This window comes from Phragmites australis, chromosome 17, assembly GCF_958298935.1.
Source record: "Phragmites australis chromosome 17, lpPhrAust1.1, whole genome shotgun sequence".
In the NCBI taxonomy this organism is placed as follows: domain Eukaryota; kingdom Viridiplantae; phylum Streptophyta; class Magnoliopsida; order Poales; family Poaceae; genus Phragmites; species Phragmites australis.
In genome coordinates this window covers 24,723,988-24,738,442 of record NC_084937.1, presented here as the reverse complement: position 1 = coordinate 24,738,442, position 14,455 = coordinate 24,723,988, and the positions used below count along the sequence as shown (strand labels likewise).

The 14,455-nt window shown below is 47.9% G+C and overlaps 3 protein-coding genes across 3 annotated transcripts; all 3 read right to left on the bottom strand.

Annotated features, from left to right (window-relative positions):
• Positions 1-1,268: 1,268 nt before the first annotated feature.
• On the bottom strand, positions 1,269-1,675 carry LOC133896767 (uncharacterized). The gene has a single exon (XM_062337383.1). The coding sequence runs from the start codon at positions 1,570-1,572 to the stop codon at positions 1,333-1,335; it is 240 nt and encodes a 79-aa protein (XP_062193367.1). The 5' UTR covers positions 1,573-1,675; the 3' UTR covers positions 1,269-1,332.
• A 1,082-nt stretch (positions 1,676-2,757) lies between these two features.
• LOC133897524 (fasciclin-like arabinogalactan protein 1) lies at positions 2,758-3,862 on the bottom strand. The gene has a single exon (XM_062338287.1). It carries the CDS (start codon positions 3,792-3,794, stop codon positions 3,009-3,011), a length of 786 nt encoding a protein of 261 aa, XP_062194271.1. The 5' UTR covers positions 3,795-3,862; the 3' UTR covers positions 2,758-3,008.
• Positions 3,863-9,637: 5,775 nt separating this feature from the next.
• On the bottom strand, positions 9,638-10,360 carry LOC133897000 (uncharacterized). The gene has a single exon (XM_062337604.1). The coding sequence runs from the start codon at positions 10,358-10,360 to the stop codon at positions 9,638-9,640; it is 723 nt and encodes a 240-aa protein (XP_062193588.1).
• Between the last annotated feature and the right edge of the window lie 4,095 nt (positions 10,361-14,455).

Genomic DNA, 14,455 nt, shown 5'->3' with positions numbered 1-14,455 from the left:
GAACCCAGTGACTGCTTCACGTCACCTGCCTGGAGTCGTCGGAATAGTCGTTGTCGTCTGAGAGGCCGTCGATGTCCTCAGCGGGGCCAGGGGCGGCCGCTGGCCCGCTGGGCCCATCCGCGACTGAGGTGTCTGCGGCCGGTGCGTCGGCGGGGGTGTCGGCAGGCTTCTTTCTTTGCCTTGTCCAATGGTGCCCACAGCCATGGCGATGAAGAAGAGTGTGGCTAGGGCTGATCGGCGCGAGCCATGGGGCTGATCGGCGCAGCGCGTGCGAGTACATGCCTCTCGTGTCGTGCACGTGTGCACGGCGCCAAATCTGCATTGCACTGAGACCAAGGTGCATCAAGGGTGTAATTAATTGGTTGCTAGTACCGATAGATTGTGGCTCGACGTATATCTATAATCTTGTAGATGGACTTATATGACCATAAATTTAATTAATTAAATAAAAATTCAGTTTAACCTGTTCAGATATATACAACTAATCAAAATATTTTTTTAAAATAAATATAACTCTGCTCAGTCTGTATATACGAAATATATGAACAAGACTTCATGCTGACAACCAATAACACCCCAAATGATCAAAAGGACTACCGCCTTGCAAAAGATCATATGAACTGTCCGGCAAAAAACTGAAATGAACATGTACTATATATGTAGAGTTTGTGGGCTACAACTGCAAATTTCAAGGTGAAAATCATCAACCCAAAAAAGAAAGACAAGAGATAGATATGGATAGCTTATATATGTAATGAATATATTAGATATACATGTTTTGCACTTTTAACTCCAGATGTATTGGACAATGAAATTTAACAGTTATATATTGATATATTGCACTTATAGTAGTAACTAGTAACAAGTATTATATGCACATTTTTTTCAGAGATACATTTCGCTTGTGGTATGTGATTTAATGGTGAAAAGGTGAGCAGCTGCCCTGTTCAGAAAATCCGCTCTCATGGCTCCTTTCGTGGGTGGAGTATAAATGTATAATAAGAAGGGAAGTGTACTTCTCCCTAAAATTACCTTGAGGAGTCATGCATGCACGCAGAGAATTGCACACCATCACAGTGACACAGAAACTATTGCATAGTAGTAGATTAATTCATTTGCGATTATATAACAAAGATTACAGTTCCAAACTAAAGAACATTATAGTATTATATAACTCAAAATACCAACAAATAACACAGAAAGAAAACACATCTTAACAGGTCACCACGCTCTACACATTATTACTGTCTCAAATCAAATCCGGCGAATGCTCTTGGTTGCTTCCATATATCCTGCCCCAAATCAACCGGATCATTTCAAGAAACCACTCGATCAGTTATCGTCGGAGTCGTCGTTGTCGTCCGAGAGGCCGTCGATGCCCTCGGCGGGGCCAGGGGCGGCGGACGGCCCGCCGGGCCCCTCCGCGGGCGCGTCAGCGGCCGGTGCCGGCGCGTCGGCGGGAGGCTCCGCCGCCTTCTCCGAGGCCTTTTTCTTCTTCGCCTCCGCGGCGAACGGCGCCACGGCGACGGCCGCGAGGAGGAGCACCCCGAGGACGAGCGCTGCGCGAGCCATGGATGGATACGCTTGCGTGCGCGTGCTTCTTCGCTACTTCCTTGGCTACGTCTGGCTTTTACCGATCGGCGTGAGTACGACGAGCGCGGCCGCGGGCTTTATATACGGGACGGCGGCGGCCATTTTTAGGCGGGGTCTCTTGCATGGCGTGCCTCGGCCGTGGCGCGCGCTTGCAGCCGTGCGACGGTGCGGGACACGCGCGGCCGAGTATTATTCCCGGGGCGCTTTTGGTTTCGCCGTAGCCCGCACGCGTCGGAGCCGGACCCTGCCGCGCGGCAGATCGTGCGGTCAGAGATGGTGGCACCTGTATGGCGGTCGACTAGTCAGCCGGTCTTCACAGTTTTGTTGACCGCCGTTGTATTTGGCTGGCACTGGGCCCGTAGTCCTACGTGGCAGTTTGCTTGTTTATAGTGGAAGGCTTCGATTCGATGGATTTACTGCGAAGGCCCAGAGTTACCCCATCCATCATCGTAGAGTGATTTACTGCAAAGGCCCGGAGTTGTCTTTCAAACTAAATATTTTGGAAGTTATTATTGATTAAAATTTTAAAAGTTTGATCAATTATTTTTCTAAAATACCATATATTTATAACCTAGGGAATACTTTTATGTGTCAAATGATGTTGGACTATTTTTGGAACCCAATGGCGTGGTGTCAGTGATGGAGGCCCACAGTTTCGTCAGTGGTGCACTATTGAGGCTTGCTTTCATGTCCCATCGCAAAAGATTGGGCCGAGATGGAAACAGAGTTCAGTTCATGCGTTCTTTCACGAATATTTGAAAAAAAAATATATATAAAAAAATTCTTCTTTCGCAGTGCCGCCCGGATCAACATTTGCTTTGTCCTCCACTCCTGCTACCCTCCTCCCTCTTCAAACAGTTACCGCCACCTCCCACTATTTTACTAATGCTACCTTTGATGTCTGGCTTGCGTTGTTTGACCTGTGAGCCGAATCGCATCCACCGACAACTGGAGTCGCAAGAAATGAACGCGCAGAGGCGCCACTCTGTTCAGAGAAAAGAATTCAACGATAAATTTGTTTATGGTCTCTGGGAAGATCATAGTAAGTCTAGATTTTGTTGGGGGAGATTTGACCAAGAACATTATAACGATTATAAACCATAAATCTTTCTCACGAATATGTTTAACGATAAACCACTTGATGCAGTGAATATATAGCAGCAATTCAGGTTCAGCATATCAAGACTGCATTAGACAGAATCGGATATCAAAGTGCTCCTGATGAACATTTCGGCCTCACCATAGCTAGTAGCAAAAAGCCAAAAAGAAACATCTAAAATGAAACACATACACTATTTTCTTCCAAGAAAGAAGAAGCACAAATCTCGCAAGCACACCAACACGCCGTCACACCACGATCACGCCAATGGATCAGCACCGAACAGAAAAGGTAAAAAAATAAGGAAAGCCCCTCGTTAAGCCAATGTGGAGGTCACAGCCACGGCCGCCAGCGTCGCGGCGAACCATCGAACACAAGGCGCGCCGGGCGCGGCGCTCTTCTTGGCCTCCTTCTTCTGGTCCTCCGGAGGAGCGTCTTCCGCTGCAGGCCCGGGAGCGTCCGCCACAGCGGGCGCAGGGTGGCGCGCCGCCTTGCCGGCCTTGGGCGCGTCCGCCGCCGGGGCAGGCGCGGGTGCGGGCGCGGGCGCGGGCTTGAAGAGCTCCACCGGCTCAACGACGGCGTCGATGACGTAGATGGCTAGGGGGTCCCTGTCCAGCACCGTGGATTTGACCCGCGCGGGGGCGCCCGCGGACGCGGCGGTCTTGATGGTGACGACGTCGCCCTCGTTCTGCAGCGTGAAGTTGTAGTTCTTGGCGGCGCCGTCAGTGGCGAGGGTGTTCATGGGCCCGTTGTTGGACTTGAGGCTCCCCAGCGAGTAGTGCACGGGCACGGCGTGGAACAAGAGCAGCTCCGCCTTGCCGTCGGCGGTGAGATTCTTGTATTTGGGCATGAACGCCTTGACGGCCTCGTCGGAGGGGCAGAACACCGTCACGCCGCCCTCCACGGCCGACTGGTACGTGGACGCCGCATCGGGCGACGCCGCGATCAGGTCCGCGAACGCCTTGCACCCGCCCTTGGCCATCTCCGCCGTCACGTTGGGCGGTGCCGGCGGAGCCGCGGGCGCCTTGGCTGCGCCCGCGGCGGCCGCGAGGGGGATGAGAGAAAGGACAAGGATGGCGTCGGCGAGACGGAGGCGGCGCATTGTGCGGGGCGAGGAGGGGGAGCGTGCTGCCGCTGTGGTTTGCGTGCGCGTTGCGTGGGAGTGAGGGACTGAGGGGAGTGGGAGCAGTATAGACACTGGCGTACTCTTAGCTCTGTACAAAAGCGAAACGCCACTGAAGTTCAAGGTAATTTCAAAGACCTGCCATTTCCCATTTCTTTCCATGCTATTTCTCGGCTGAATAGGCTCAGAGCACGTTTGGTTCATGATCACATCTTATCATATTTTACCATATCATAAGTTAGACAAATTTAATCATTTTAGATACTTATTTGGTTTATAATCATAGTTATAGCAAGATTCTTTTTCTATTGTTTAGATCTCATATGTCGTAGAAAAAAAAAGTATGACAAGATTGTTTTAGGCTAACTAAATTAAGAGTTAAATTTAATCGTCAAACCTTAAACGATTTTGATAAAAATCATTGGCATCCTTATGCTATAAAATAAGGCCTTATTTTCTCGCCAGCTTTTCTTTTTTTTCCTCCTGCTCTTTATCAGCGTATCTTGATCTTGTGGCGTGTCGTATGGCAGATGGGTTGGACTTCACTGTAGAATGTACTACTTCAGCATCAGCAGTGGATGTAAGTGGCTACCCGGTGTATATTTTTTATTTATTTAGTTTTTTCTTAATTTACTTAGATAAGTGTAAATATTTATTTTATTTTTAAGTTTTAGATCGACCTAGTAATTAAAAAAATACAAATTTGCATCCCTACCGCAGCCACTCGTGCCATGTACTACATTGATGCATACGTAGTTAATTTGTCCATTTCGTAGCCCTTAATTATTATTTTTTTGTCCATTTCGTCACTACAGCTAACTCTGCCTGCATTCAAAACGAGAGAGAGAAAACTGAAGAAGAAGAAGAAAAAAAAAAAGGCTATGATCATCCTTTCGAGCATGCGACGGGCAATCGATGGAAAAGAATCATGACCCGACCTTGCTAATGGACAGGAACGGTGAGCGGCGGGCCCACAATAAGTGAAACAAAATTCACACGTCCACTAATTGTGTCTCCACTCCTGTTGCTATAATTCTATCCACGTTAATCATGAGACGGTCATACGGGTACGTAGATAATATATAGCCACGTTAACAATGAGGATGCAATAGTTAAAATAAATTTGTTCGATAACTAAGCTACGCTGTATATTTAGGTCATCAGAAGCTAATTGAGTTTTAGGATGTGAAATGTGGTAGTGAAAAAAGACCTATGATAATATGAATGATCCGTTAAATGAAAATACAATATATAATTCTGAAATTTTAAAAACTACTCAAATCTCTAACTGTTACCTATGATATATAGTCAACATTTTTTTTAAAAAAAATAGATGTACACTTATGGGCCAACCTGTGGCCGCCGCTGAGAAGGAGGCGAGAGGCAATGTGGGCAAACGGTTGCTAGCTCGTCCATCAGATCCTACTTTCACCGGCTAGAAGTAAACTTAGGTAGCTTTGATTTTGACAGTGTTAGTGTTACTAGTGCAACCTCTGGAGTCTGGCCTGTAAAGTGTGCTTTGCAGCCGGGCTTTGTTACCTGTGAAACTGCTTTCATTAAGGTGGCGTAGCGTGGAGGGAGACCCATAGCCTGGCCGAAGAACGAATACCGAGGCACGCATCGTATCATGTTGCAGTTTCCAGGGTCAAAAGGAATAGGAAAAAGAAAAGGGTCATATCTGCCTAAAAGGAAGAGGAAAAAGAAAAGGGTCATATCTGCCTCTAGATCCGGTCCCAACCGCCACTGAATTTCGGTTGGAGCAGAACACGAACAACCGGTGCATTAGCACATTGTTGCAATCGGTTTAGCTTGAGACGCTCGCATTCTCGCGTCAGCCGTAACGTGTTACGTGAGCCATCTGCGCATCTCAACAAAACTCTCAGGCCTCCAGGTCTCGGCTGCTGTTATTTTTTAAGGAAAAGTCTCCTCTGCTGATGCATACAGTCAATGCATTTGGCCTGTAAATAAAAAATAGGACTAAGTATTTTTAGTTTAGAAATTTTTAGGTCAAAGCTATCCATACACTAAAAATATTTCGATGAATTTTTTTCTATTTTAGTCTAAAATAGTGTTAGATCACTTTATTTTAATCTACAAACTGAAAATCTAACCTAAAGCTAAAAGTTAGATCTAATCAGAAAGAGTCAGTCTATTTGTTTCAACTTATAGATTGTAATCATAATCTACAAACTAAAATAAATAGGATAAATTGTACCACTAAATAATAACAATCTAATAATTTATATTTTTTATAATCTATAATCTATAAAATATTTTTTATGATACCCATAGTGAAAAAATAGACCATAAACTTATGGTTTTAGACCGGGCCCACGCCCATCGATCATTTTGGATGCAGAATGGACGGCGGCGCACGTGCCGGTGCCACTTTCCTTCGGATCCCCAGCGGGCTGAGCCGCTAAAGCCCCAACCCAAAAGCTCCGAATCCGATGCTAACCTCAGTGTATGGGCCACGGTAGAGCCAATTCTCAATCTAGCGCGGTTCGTTGCGGTCCGATCAGCTCATCCGACGGCCGTTAGGTGCCGAGGGGCTCGAACCACGTGAGGGCCTGAGGGTCAATTTGGTACTTACACTTCAATGGGTCCGACCGAAGCTTCGAGCCTGCCCCACCGGGTTCCACACGTGTACGGCGCTGCTGCCCTGGCCTGGCAAAGGCTCAAAGCAACAAATGTTGTAGTACTCTGCAAGCAAGCAAAGCGAAGATACAGCTCGCGATGGTTCTAATCTGGATAGAGGAAATATAATGTGGTACAGAAAACCAGCCAAATTCTCAGTTCAGCCAACCTCAGCGATGATGATTTGATAGTGATTAATTAAAAATTTATTAGAAATATAATATATTCTATCGATGGTATACCATCGTACATGTATTTGTTACCATGTAGGTAAGATTAAATAATTAATATAAGGTAAATAAGTTATGTGTGGATACTTCAGCTACTTTATCGTGTTCTATACAAAATTATTCATCTAGGTAACACGGTCTAGAAAAGTTATATTTGAGATTCTGAGTCCAATATATCTTCCTAACCTGACTATATAAGACGGAGTAGATGTAGAGAAAAAGAAGGAGAAGCGAATGTCGAATAACAAGCAGAAATAACCTATCGAGATCTAGGGTAAATTCAAGTCAGGATTAGATTAATCTAATAAAAAACTTTAGGATCTAAAACACGAGAAAAATTATTGAGACTCATATGAGTAGATTTAGACACATTATTATTGTGACCGTATTCTCCTAAAATTAATTAAGATAGCACATGATGTATCACTATTATCTTAAAGAATCTCATATCCTTTTCTTCTACATACAAGTGGTGAATATATATCCTTAATTTAAATAAGTACTCATAAATATTTATCGCTTTGATCAAACTTTTAAAACTTCGATAGTCAATAACTTTAAAATATTTAGTTTCGAAATATAAAAATCACATGTGTAGATTTGTTTTGAAAAATATGTTTATCATATTATATTTTAAAGATATTATAACTATATTCTAATAAAAAATCATAATTAAAATTGTACATTAGAGAAAAAAAATAAAAGCAAGGCGTATTTATAATCGGAGGAAGTATTTGCACAATCAAACTTTACACAGCGGTCGACACTCATATATGTGCGCATAGGCAGTTACCGCGGGGTGGAACGTCGGTGACGGCCGGCCTCTACAGTCGGCGGCTACCACCGACAGACGAGAACCGAGCTGCCCGAGCACGTTTACGTCGGCTCGCGCAAGGCCACGCCAGCGTTGGACCGTGCCATGCCGGCCATGTGATGCTGCCAATGCGTGCCATGCCGCCCTTCACGCCGACGCCGGCGCCGGACACCAGAGATGGTCCCGCGGAATGGCACTTGCATCGCACGGTAGGCACCAAAGCGCACGGGGCAATCGCTCGAGATCCGCGGCACGTCGCGGCTTTGGCGTAAGTGGCCTCAGTAAAAATTGCCGGCGACGACGAACGCCGCCACGCCGTGGCGAGCTAGAATCCTGCTCGAAGTTAGCCTTACTAACATCGTCTTCGCGATTTTTTAGTGCCCAGTAACAGGTGTCAATGCACGTAGCTACTCAAGAGTTCTACGGTTGAATTACGTGCCTGCTACTTGGATTCTGGGCGCAGCCGGGATCAAATGGGAGTCAGCGGATTCTTCAACAGCTTCTCGTCGTAGCCAGATAGAATCGAATTCTATACGATCGGCAGTTATGCTAAACAGACCCTAAGATATAGGGACAAATAGAAAAGGAAAATGGTATGGGTATTATGGGCTAGCTTTTGCAAATACAGCTGTAGTTTATTACTGTCTAACCAATTACGGATCAGAGCCAAAAACTAGAGGGTGCTCCTTCTCCTTTTCTTCCTCCTACTTCTGTTCTTTTTTCTCTTTCTGCCCAGAAATTTAGGGAAGGGGGTTAGGGGCTCCCAAACAGGGTTTAGAAATTCATTTGATAACCGAAATATGGAGATCAGCGATTTCATGAAATTTGCGAAGTTTGGTGAGAATTCGAACAAATTCACTTGGTCAAACTGGTTTGATCGTGGCAAAAAACGGTCGAATCGACCCAGTGAAAATTGACCTAATTTTTCGGTTTACCAACCGTATTTTCCGCATTTCGATCGAATTAGTCAAAAACAGTTCGAATTTCTCGACCCAGAGCATTTGTTGAATTTGAGTAAAGTTCAAGATAAATAAATAAATCATAAAAATCAGAAAAATAGAAGCAAATATGGCATGTCATTTGTTATATTTCGTTTAATCTCTACCATCTACTACACCCATATATCGTACATAAATTGCCATTCCATTGTAAATCATTTTCTATTTGGCGAATGTCAAAATTCTATTTCTATTTTGTATGATTCGGTATGTGTGATTTGGAATCATTTTGCTAATTCAAATATCATGAAATCAATTTCTGTGTAAAAAAGAAAGAAATATAGCAGCAATAAAATTAATTGCAAATGTTATTACTTACCCCCATCCAATTAGGCTGAAACAAGCCATTTGCACTGTGCATTCAGCCCGTTTTGACCTTTTTAATTTGTTCACCATTTTTCCAATCCATCAATGTTTGAGCACATATTTTCTGATGCAAACGGTATTTATTGAAACTTTTTTCACATATAGTCTTAGAATTGTCTCTAGTTTTTTATTTTATTTTTTCAAATTTGATTTGAAATTTTTGAATTGAAATACGAATTTCGATCGTATTACAAAACTAGACCGTACCAAATTGACCGAATTTCGCGATTTTCAACTGATTTTTGTTGAATTTTCGAACCCTGCTGCCAAGTGCCCCCCAGGCCCCGTGGATCCGCCGATCTGTCTAACAAGGGCTCAGAATACTGGAGGCCCAGATAACGTGACATGTAATATTTCGTTGAAATTATCGGAGGCCCAGGACCAGATTATGTGAAGGCCCGGCTCACTTCAGTGCATATCGAAACTGTTGTTGGACTTTTGTATCCCCACTTCAAACATTCCTTTGCTCTTGGCAACTTTTGCATCACACATTCACATACAACGTTTAATGGACATAGAACAGAAGCGAATCTATTGTTGTATTCATCCGTGCTCGAGGTACAAATGACCAGATCGTTTGTATGCACGCTTTGGAACAGAGATTCAGTGCATGCATGGGGATGCATAATGCATGCAATGCGAACATTAGCCGATCGAGAGGAACCGCCCAAAAGAATCGACCTAACCGGCCATCACGATTCCTCCATGAGATGCATTGCTTGCCGAGCATGCATACCGTCCGAACTTCCTCGCCGGCCGCCTCACCGCACATACACCTCAGAGAGCAGCGACAGCGGACAGGGCGGTGAAGAGCACGACGGCCGCGAGGTTGCGACGGGTGGCGCTCGCGCCACTGGCCTCATCGTCGGCCGAGGGGCCGGGAGCCTCCGCGGGGGTCTCGGAGACGGTCGCCTCGGTCGCCGGGCTGTCGTCGGTTGCTGGGCCGCTGGCTTCGGCCGAAGGGCCCTCACCGGCGGGCGAGAGTGCCTCGTCATCTAATACGTCGTAGTCTTCGGAGGACGGGGCGGCCGCCATCTCGGAGGAAGGGCTCGGGGCCTCGGCCTCGGTCTCTGGGGCGCCCGCCGGGGCCTCCTCCGGTGACTCGCTCCCGAAGGGAGCAAAGGCCGGTGCCATGGTGGGCGCATCTTCCTGCGGGGCACCGGCGGCAGGGGCGTTCCCAACCTCTGGGGCGCCCGCCGGGGCTTCCTGCGGTGACTCGCTCGCGACGGGAGCAGAGACCGGTGCCCCGCTGGGCGCGTCTTCCTGCAGGGCAGCGGCTGCGTTGGCCTTAGCGCCTGCGGCTGGGACCTTGGCGGGGGACAGCGACAGCGTCTCCATTTCCATCTCCCTGGGTGCCCCGGCGGGTGGCTTAGACGGTTCGGACGACGGCGACGCTGATTCGGACGCCTCCGGCGCGGCGGCTGGTGCCTGCGCGTGGACGGCGACAGCCATCACAAAGACGGCGAGGATACTGCCGGCGAGTGCGGGGGCGCGGGCCATGGGGGCAACGTCTTCGGGCTTACTGTTCCAATCGGCCCGGCGGGAAAGCTAGCTGCGGGCGTGGTTCGATCGACGCCGAAAGTGGGGACGCGAAGGCGGTGAGCGTGGTGCAGTTATACGGGAGGCGAGAGGGAGACGGAGGCGGTGTGGCTATCTTTGGCACGCGCATGCCGGTGCCGGCCAGGTGGTGGCCGGCACGCGCCGTGCGGAACGGGGCGGGTAATTTTGGGACGTGTTGTGGCCTGGTGCTTCCCGGCCGCTGGATTAGGCAACGCCTTCTTCATTCACCGTCCATTAATGGATTGGCCATGTCCGGACCAGGATCCATTCCCGCTCTTCTGCTAGCTCCTCTCGCTCCGCCCCCTGGCCAGCTGGCCGGTTGGCCCGTGCCCTCGCCGCGCACAGCCAGGCAACCAGCATTCTTCAATAAGAATATTTTAACATAGCAATAGACTCCAAACAAAATAATAAAATAGGTCTTCTCTTCATCCTCTAAGATACATACTAATATGATGATAACCAGAATAGACAGTAAAAATGCTTAGATAGTCGCAGCTAGAGGTGAAGTCAACTATTTGATCTATTCATCATAGAGGAAAAGCAACCTTAGGGCAAGCTTTGCTGAGATCCATAGAGTCGACACATATTCGCCATTTACCGTTTGACTTTTTTAATATAATTGGGCTTGCAAGCCACTTGAGGTGATTCACCTCTCGAATAAAATCTGTCTTGGTGAGCCTTTCAATTTCCTCATTGATGGTTTCTTTCTGATCGGGTGCAAACTATCGAAGTTTCTATTTGATCAGCTATGCGTCGGACCAGATAGCTAGTTTATGCTCAATCACCTCCTTAGGGATCCTGGGCATGTTTGATGGTTGCTAGGCGAACACATTGGCGTTTGTTCGGATGAAGGTGATGCGTGCGAGTTCCTATTTGGGATTCAGGTTAGAGCCGATCCGAACGGTCTTGGAGAGTTCTGTTGGGTCTAAAGGATCTGCTTTGACTTGATCGTGAGACTTCACAACAGCCTTAGGCCTTGTGTTTTTTGTCTCCCTGCCGAGTTGATGCTGCGCGGCCATGTCTAGATTTTGTTTGTCACAGCATAAGCCTGCTTTCGTGCAACCCCGAATGGTGATGACTCCCTCGGGTCCCAGGATCTTCACGCACTGATAAGCATAATGCGTGACTGCCATGAATTTGGCGAGAGTAGGTCTTCCTAAGATGACATTGTACACCTTCTCGAAATCTACCATGTGGAACAGAATTTTCTCTATCCAGAAGTTGTTATGCTTCCTGAAGGTAACAGGTAGCGATATCTGGCCGATGAGGGTGGCTGAAGATCCAGTTACTATACCGTGGAAGGCTTGAGTGACTGGCTTGATAGCAAACCAAGAGATCTATGTTCCTTTGAGTGCGTTAGCAAAGAGGATGTTCAAGGAACTCCATCCATCGATAAGGACTTAGGTAACTCTGCAACTATTTATCATGGGCTCAACCACTATAGGGAAGTGGCCTGGTCGTACGAAGTTTTTGGGGCAGTCTTCATGGCTGAAAGAGATTTTAGTGTCTGACCACTTAACGGCTTGACGACCCTTGAGTATGGCAACTAAGACTTTTTGGCTCACCATCTTCTACTGCCATTTGGACTCGTAGGATGCGGAACCACCGAACATGTGGTCGATTATCCTCTCGCCTGGCTGAAAAGACATCGGATCCGTGTCGTCCGAACTGCTGTCAGAGCTGGAATCCCTACTCTAGGTCGTGACCTGGGTCTTCCTTTCTTTGTCTACCTTTTTGACCTCCTCCTTGACCAACTCTTTCCAAAGGCGGTACTCATAGATGTTGTGGTTGTCGGTTTGGTGGAAGTTGCACCAAGGCTTTTTTATCTCTTTTGCCAGAGCTTGGTGTAAAGCTTTTGCCCTGGGAAGGACCGGAGCACTAGTCGTGACGGATGTCGAGTAAATCTGCAAAAACTTCATTAGATTTAGCTTTCTTGCCCTTACCTCCCTTGGTATTCTTCTTGTGCTTGCTCTGGACCTTGTTGCCGTTGAGATCAGGTTGATGACGCTTTATGCTCTGAGTCTTCTCCTTGATGTAGAGGAGAGAATCATTGGCCTTAGCAGACTTATCGACGATCTACATGAGGTCTTTAACTGTTTTGGGTTTTGTCGGTGATATGGGAACTAGGGGTCCCCGAGTCCTGAGGCCAGGACAGCAGAGTGCCACGTGACGCCTTCCCTCGGGGATTATCTCCCCGAGGTCCGAGAAGACCAAGTCCCGGGAGAAGGTGCTCGGGGCCATGAACTCGGGGACCACTGTTCATGGCCTCGAGCACCCGAGTTTTCCAAGGACCCAAGAAGACCAAGTTCCAGGAGAGGGTGCTCGGGGCCATGAACAGTGGTCTCCGAGCACCCGAGAAGACCAAGTTCCGGGAGAGGGTGCTCGGGGCCATGAACAGTGGTCCCCGAGTACCCAAGTTCCCCGAGAACCAAGAAAGGGCATATCCGGGAGAGAGTGCTCGGGGCTATGAACAGTAGTCCCCGAGCACTCACAGTTCTTCGAGGACCTGAGAAGTCCTTCGCCGGTGGTCCCCATAGGGGCTCGGCGGTGAGGTGTCAATTGGTGAGAGGCCCGATGTTGCATTTAAGAGGGCGCGTGGCCTGTCACTTCCAACCACTCCCCCCACGCCTGCTGTCACTCCCTGCCACAGCCTAGCAGGGAGGCGTGGGGACATTTAATGTGGCGGGTTCCATCGTGCGTCATCCAGCGCACCTCGGGATATCGTCGCAAGGCTCGAGGCATATCGCCTGCCGCTCTGCTGTGTCAGGCTCGCTCTGACCGGGCGGGCACGCGGGGTGCTCGGTGGCTGCCCCGTGGGCCCTCCCCGCAGCACCCGCTGAAAAGCGGGATGACGACGACAAGACCGGACGGGAGCGTATTTTTAACCCCCCCATCACATCAAATTGCAGCCCGTGATGGTTGCTTTCCATTTATGATGCCTTGGAAGTCACGTCATCCTTTCTAGGCACGCTACTCGCCCCGACGGGGTATAAAAGAGGGGCGGGCTCCCCGGAGAAGGAGAACTCTGGATTGATAGACTGAACTGAGAAGATCGAGACACACAGAAGACAACATCTTCTTCAAGACTGAGACAAGCACACGAAGCTCAAGTTTTAGACAAATATCCTTGTAACACAAGAGATCCTTAGAGAGGCATTCCCTGAGCATTTATAGCATATACACAGGAGTAGGGTATTATGCTCTATGCGGCCCGAACCTGTCTAAAATCCCCTGAGCATTTATTTCCTCCTGCATCTAATCATCCAACCCACCTGCATCTCATTTACTCTCATTTATTTCATGTACGAGGTAGATTCAGAATCATCCCCCCGGCCGAATCACAAATGGGGTCCCTCCGGATCCCCGCTTGTGGAGTTCATCCTCCGACAGGTTCATTTCTAGCGATGTCTTCAACACAGCATCGACTCTTAACCCCTTGAGTGAATACTTGGTTGACATTGTAGTTGCTAATCTTGGGGATGATATTCTAGGTATCGCTAAAGCGGCACACGAACTCGAGCAAGGTTTCATTCTCCATCTACTCGCAATGGTGGAGATCGTTTTTCGTGTCGAGGCGAATATGCGTACCCTGGAAGTTAGCTCGAAACATGTCGCATAGCTGCTCCCACGAGTAGATTATCTCTGGCGATAGATTGGTCAACCATATCTTAGCCTCCCTTCAAGGGATTTAGGGAGGTAATTCGTCATTACCTTCTCGTCCCCACTAGCTACCTGAATGACCATGGTATATATCTGAAGGAGCTCAACGGGATTTGTACTTTCATTGTATTTCTCGATCATCTCAGGGCGAAACCTTGCCAGCCAGCTCACATTTTGTAGATCTAGAGAGAAGGCTAGGCATCCGACGATGACGTCTTGCTTGGTTCCAGCATCCTCGAGAGTCATTCCCATGGCGATCGGAGATCGGTCCCAATTTGATCGATGTTGGGACGTTCCTTGATTGGATCAATGAGGGGTAGATGAAGCCTCTTTAGAGGCCCCTGGGCGTCTTTGCTGGTTATTGATGACCTCACA

Excerpts from the sequence above, each read along its gene's own strand:
- LOC133896767 (XM_062337383.1), bottom strand. The coding sequence starts at position 1,572 with ATGGCTCGCGCAGCGCTCGTCCTCGGGGTGCTCCTCCTCGCGGCCGTC.
- LOC133897524 (XM_062338287.1), bottom strand. The coding sequence starts at position 3,794 with ATGCGCCGCCTCCGTCTCGCCGACGCCATCCTTGTCCTTTCTCTCATC.
- LOC133897000 (XM_062337604.1), bottom strand. The coding sequence starts at position 10,360 with ATGGCCCGCGCCCCCGCACTCGCCGGCAGTATCCTCGCCGTCTTTGTG.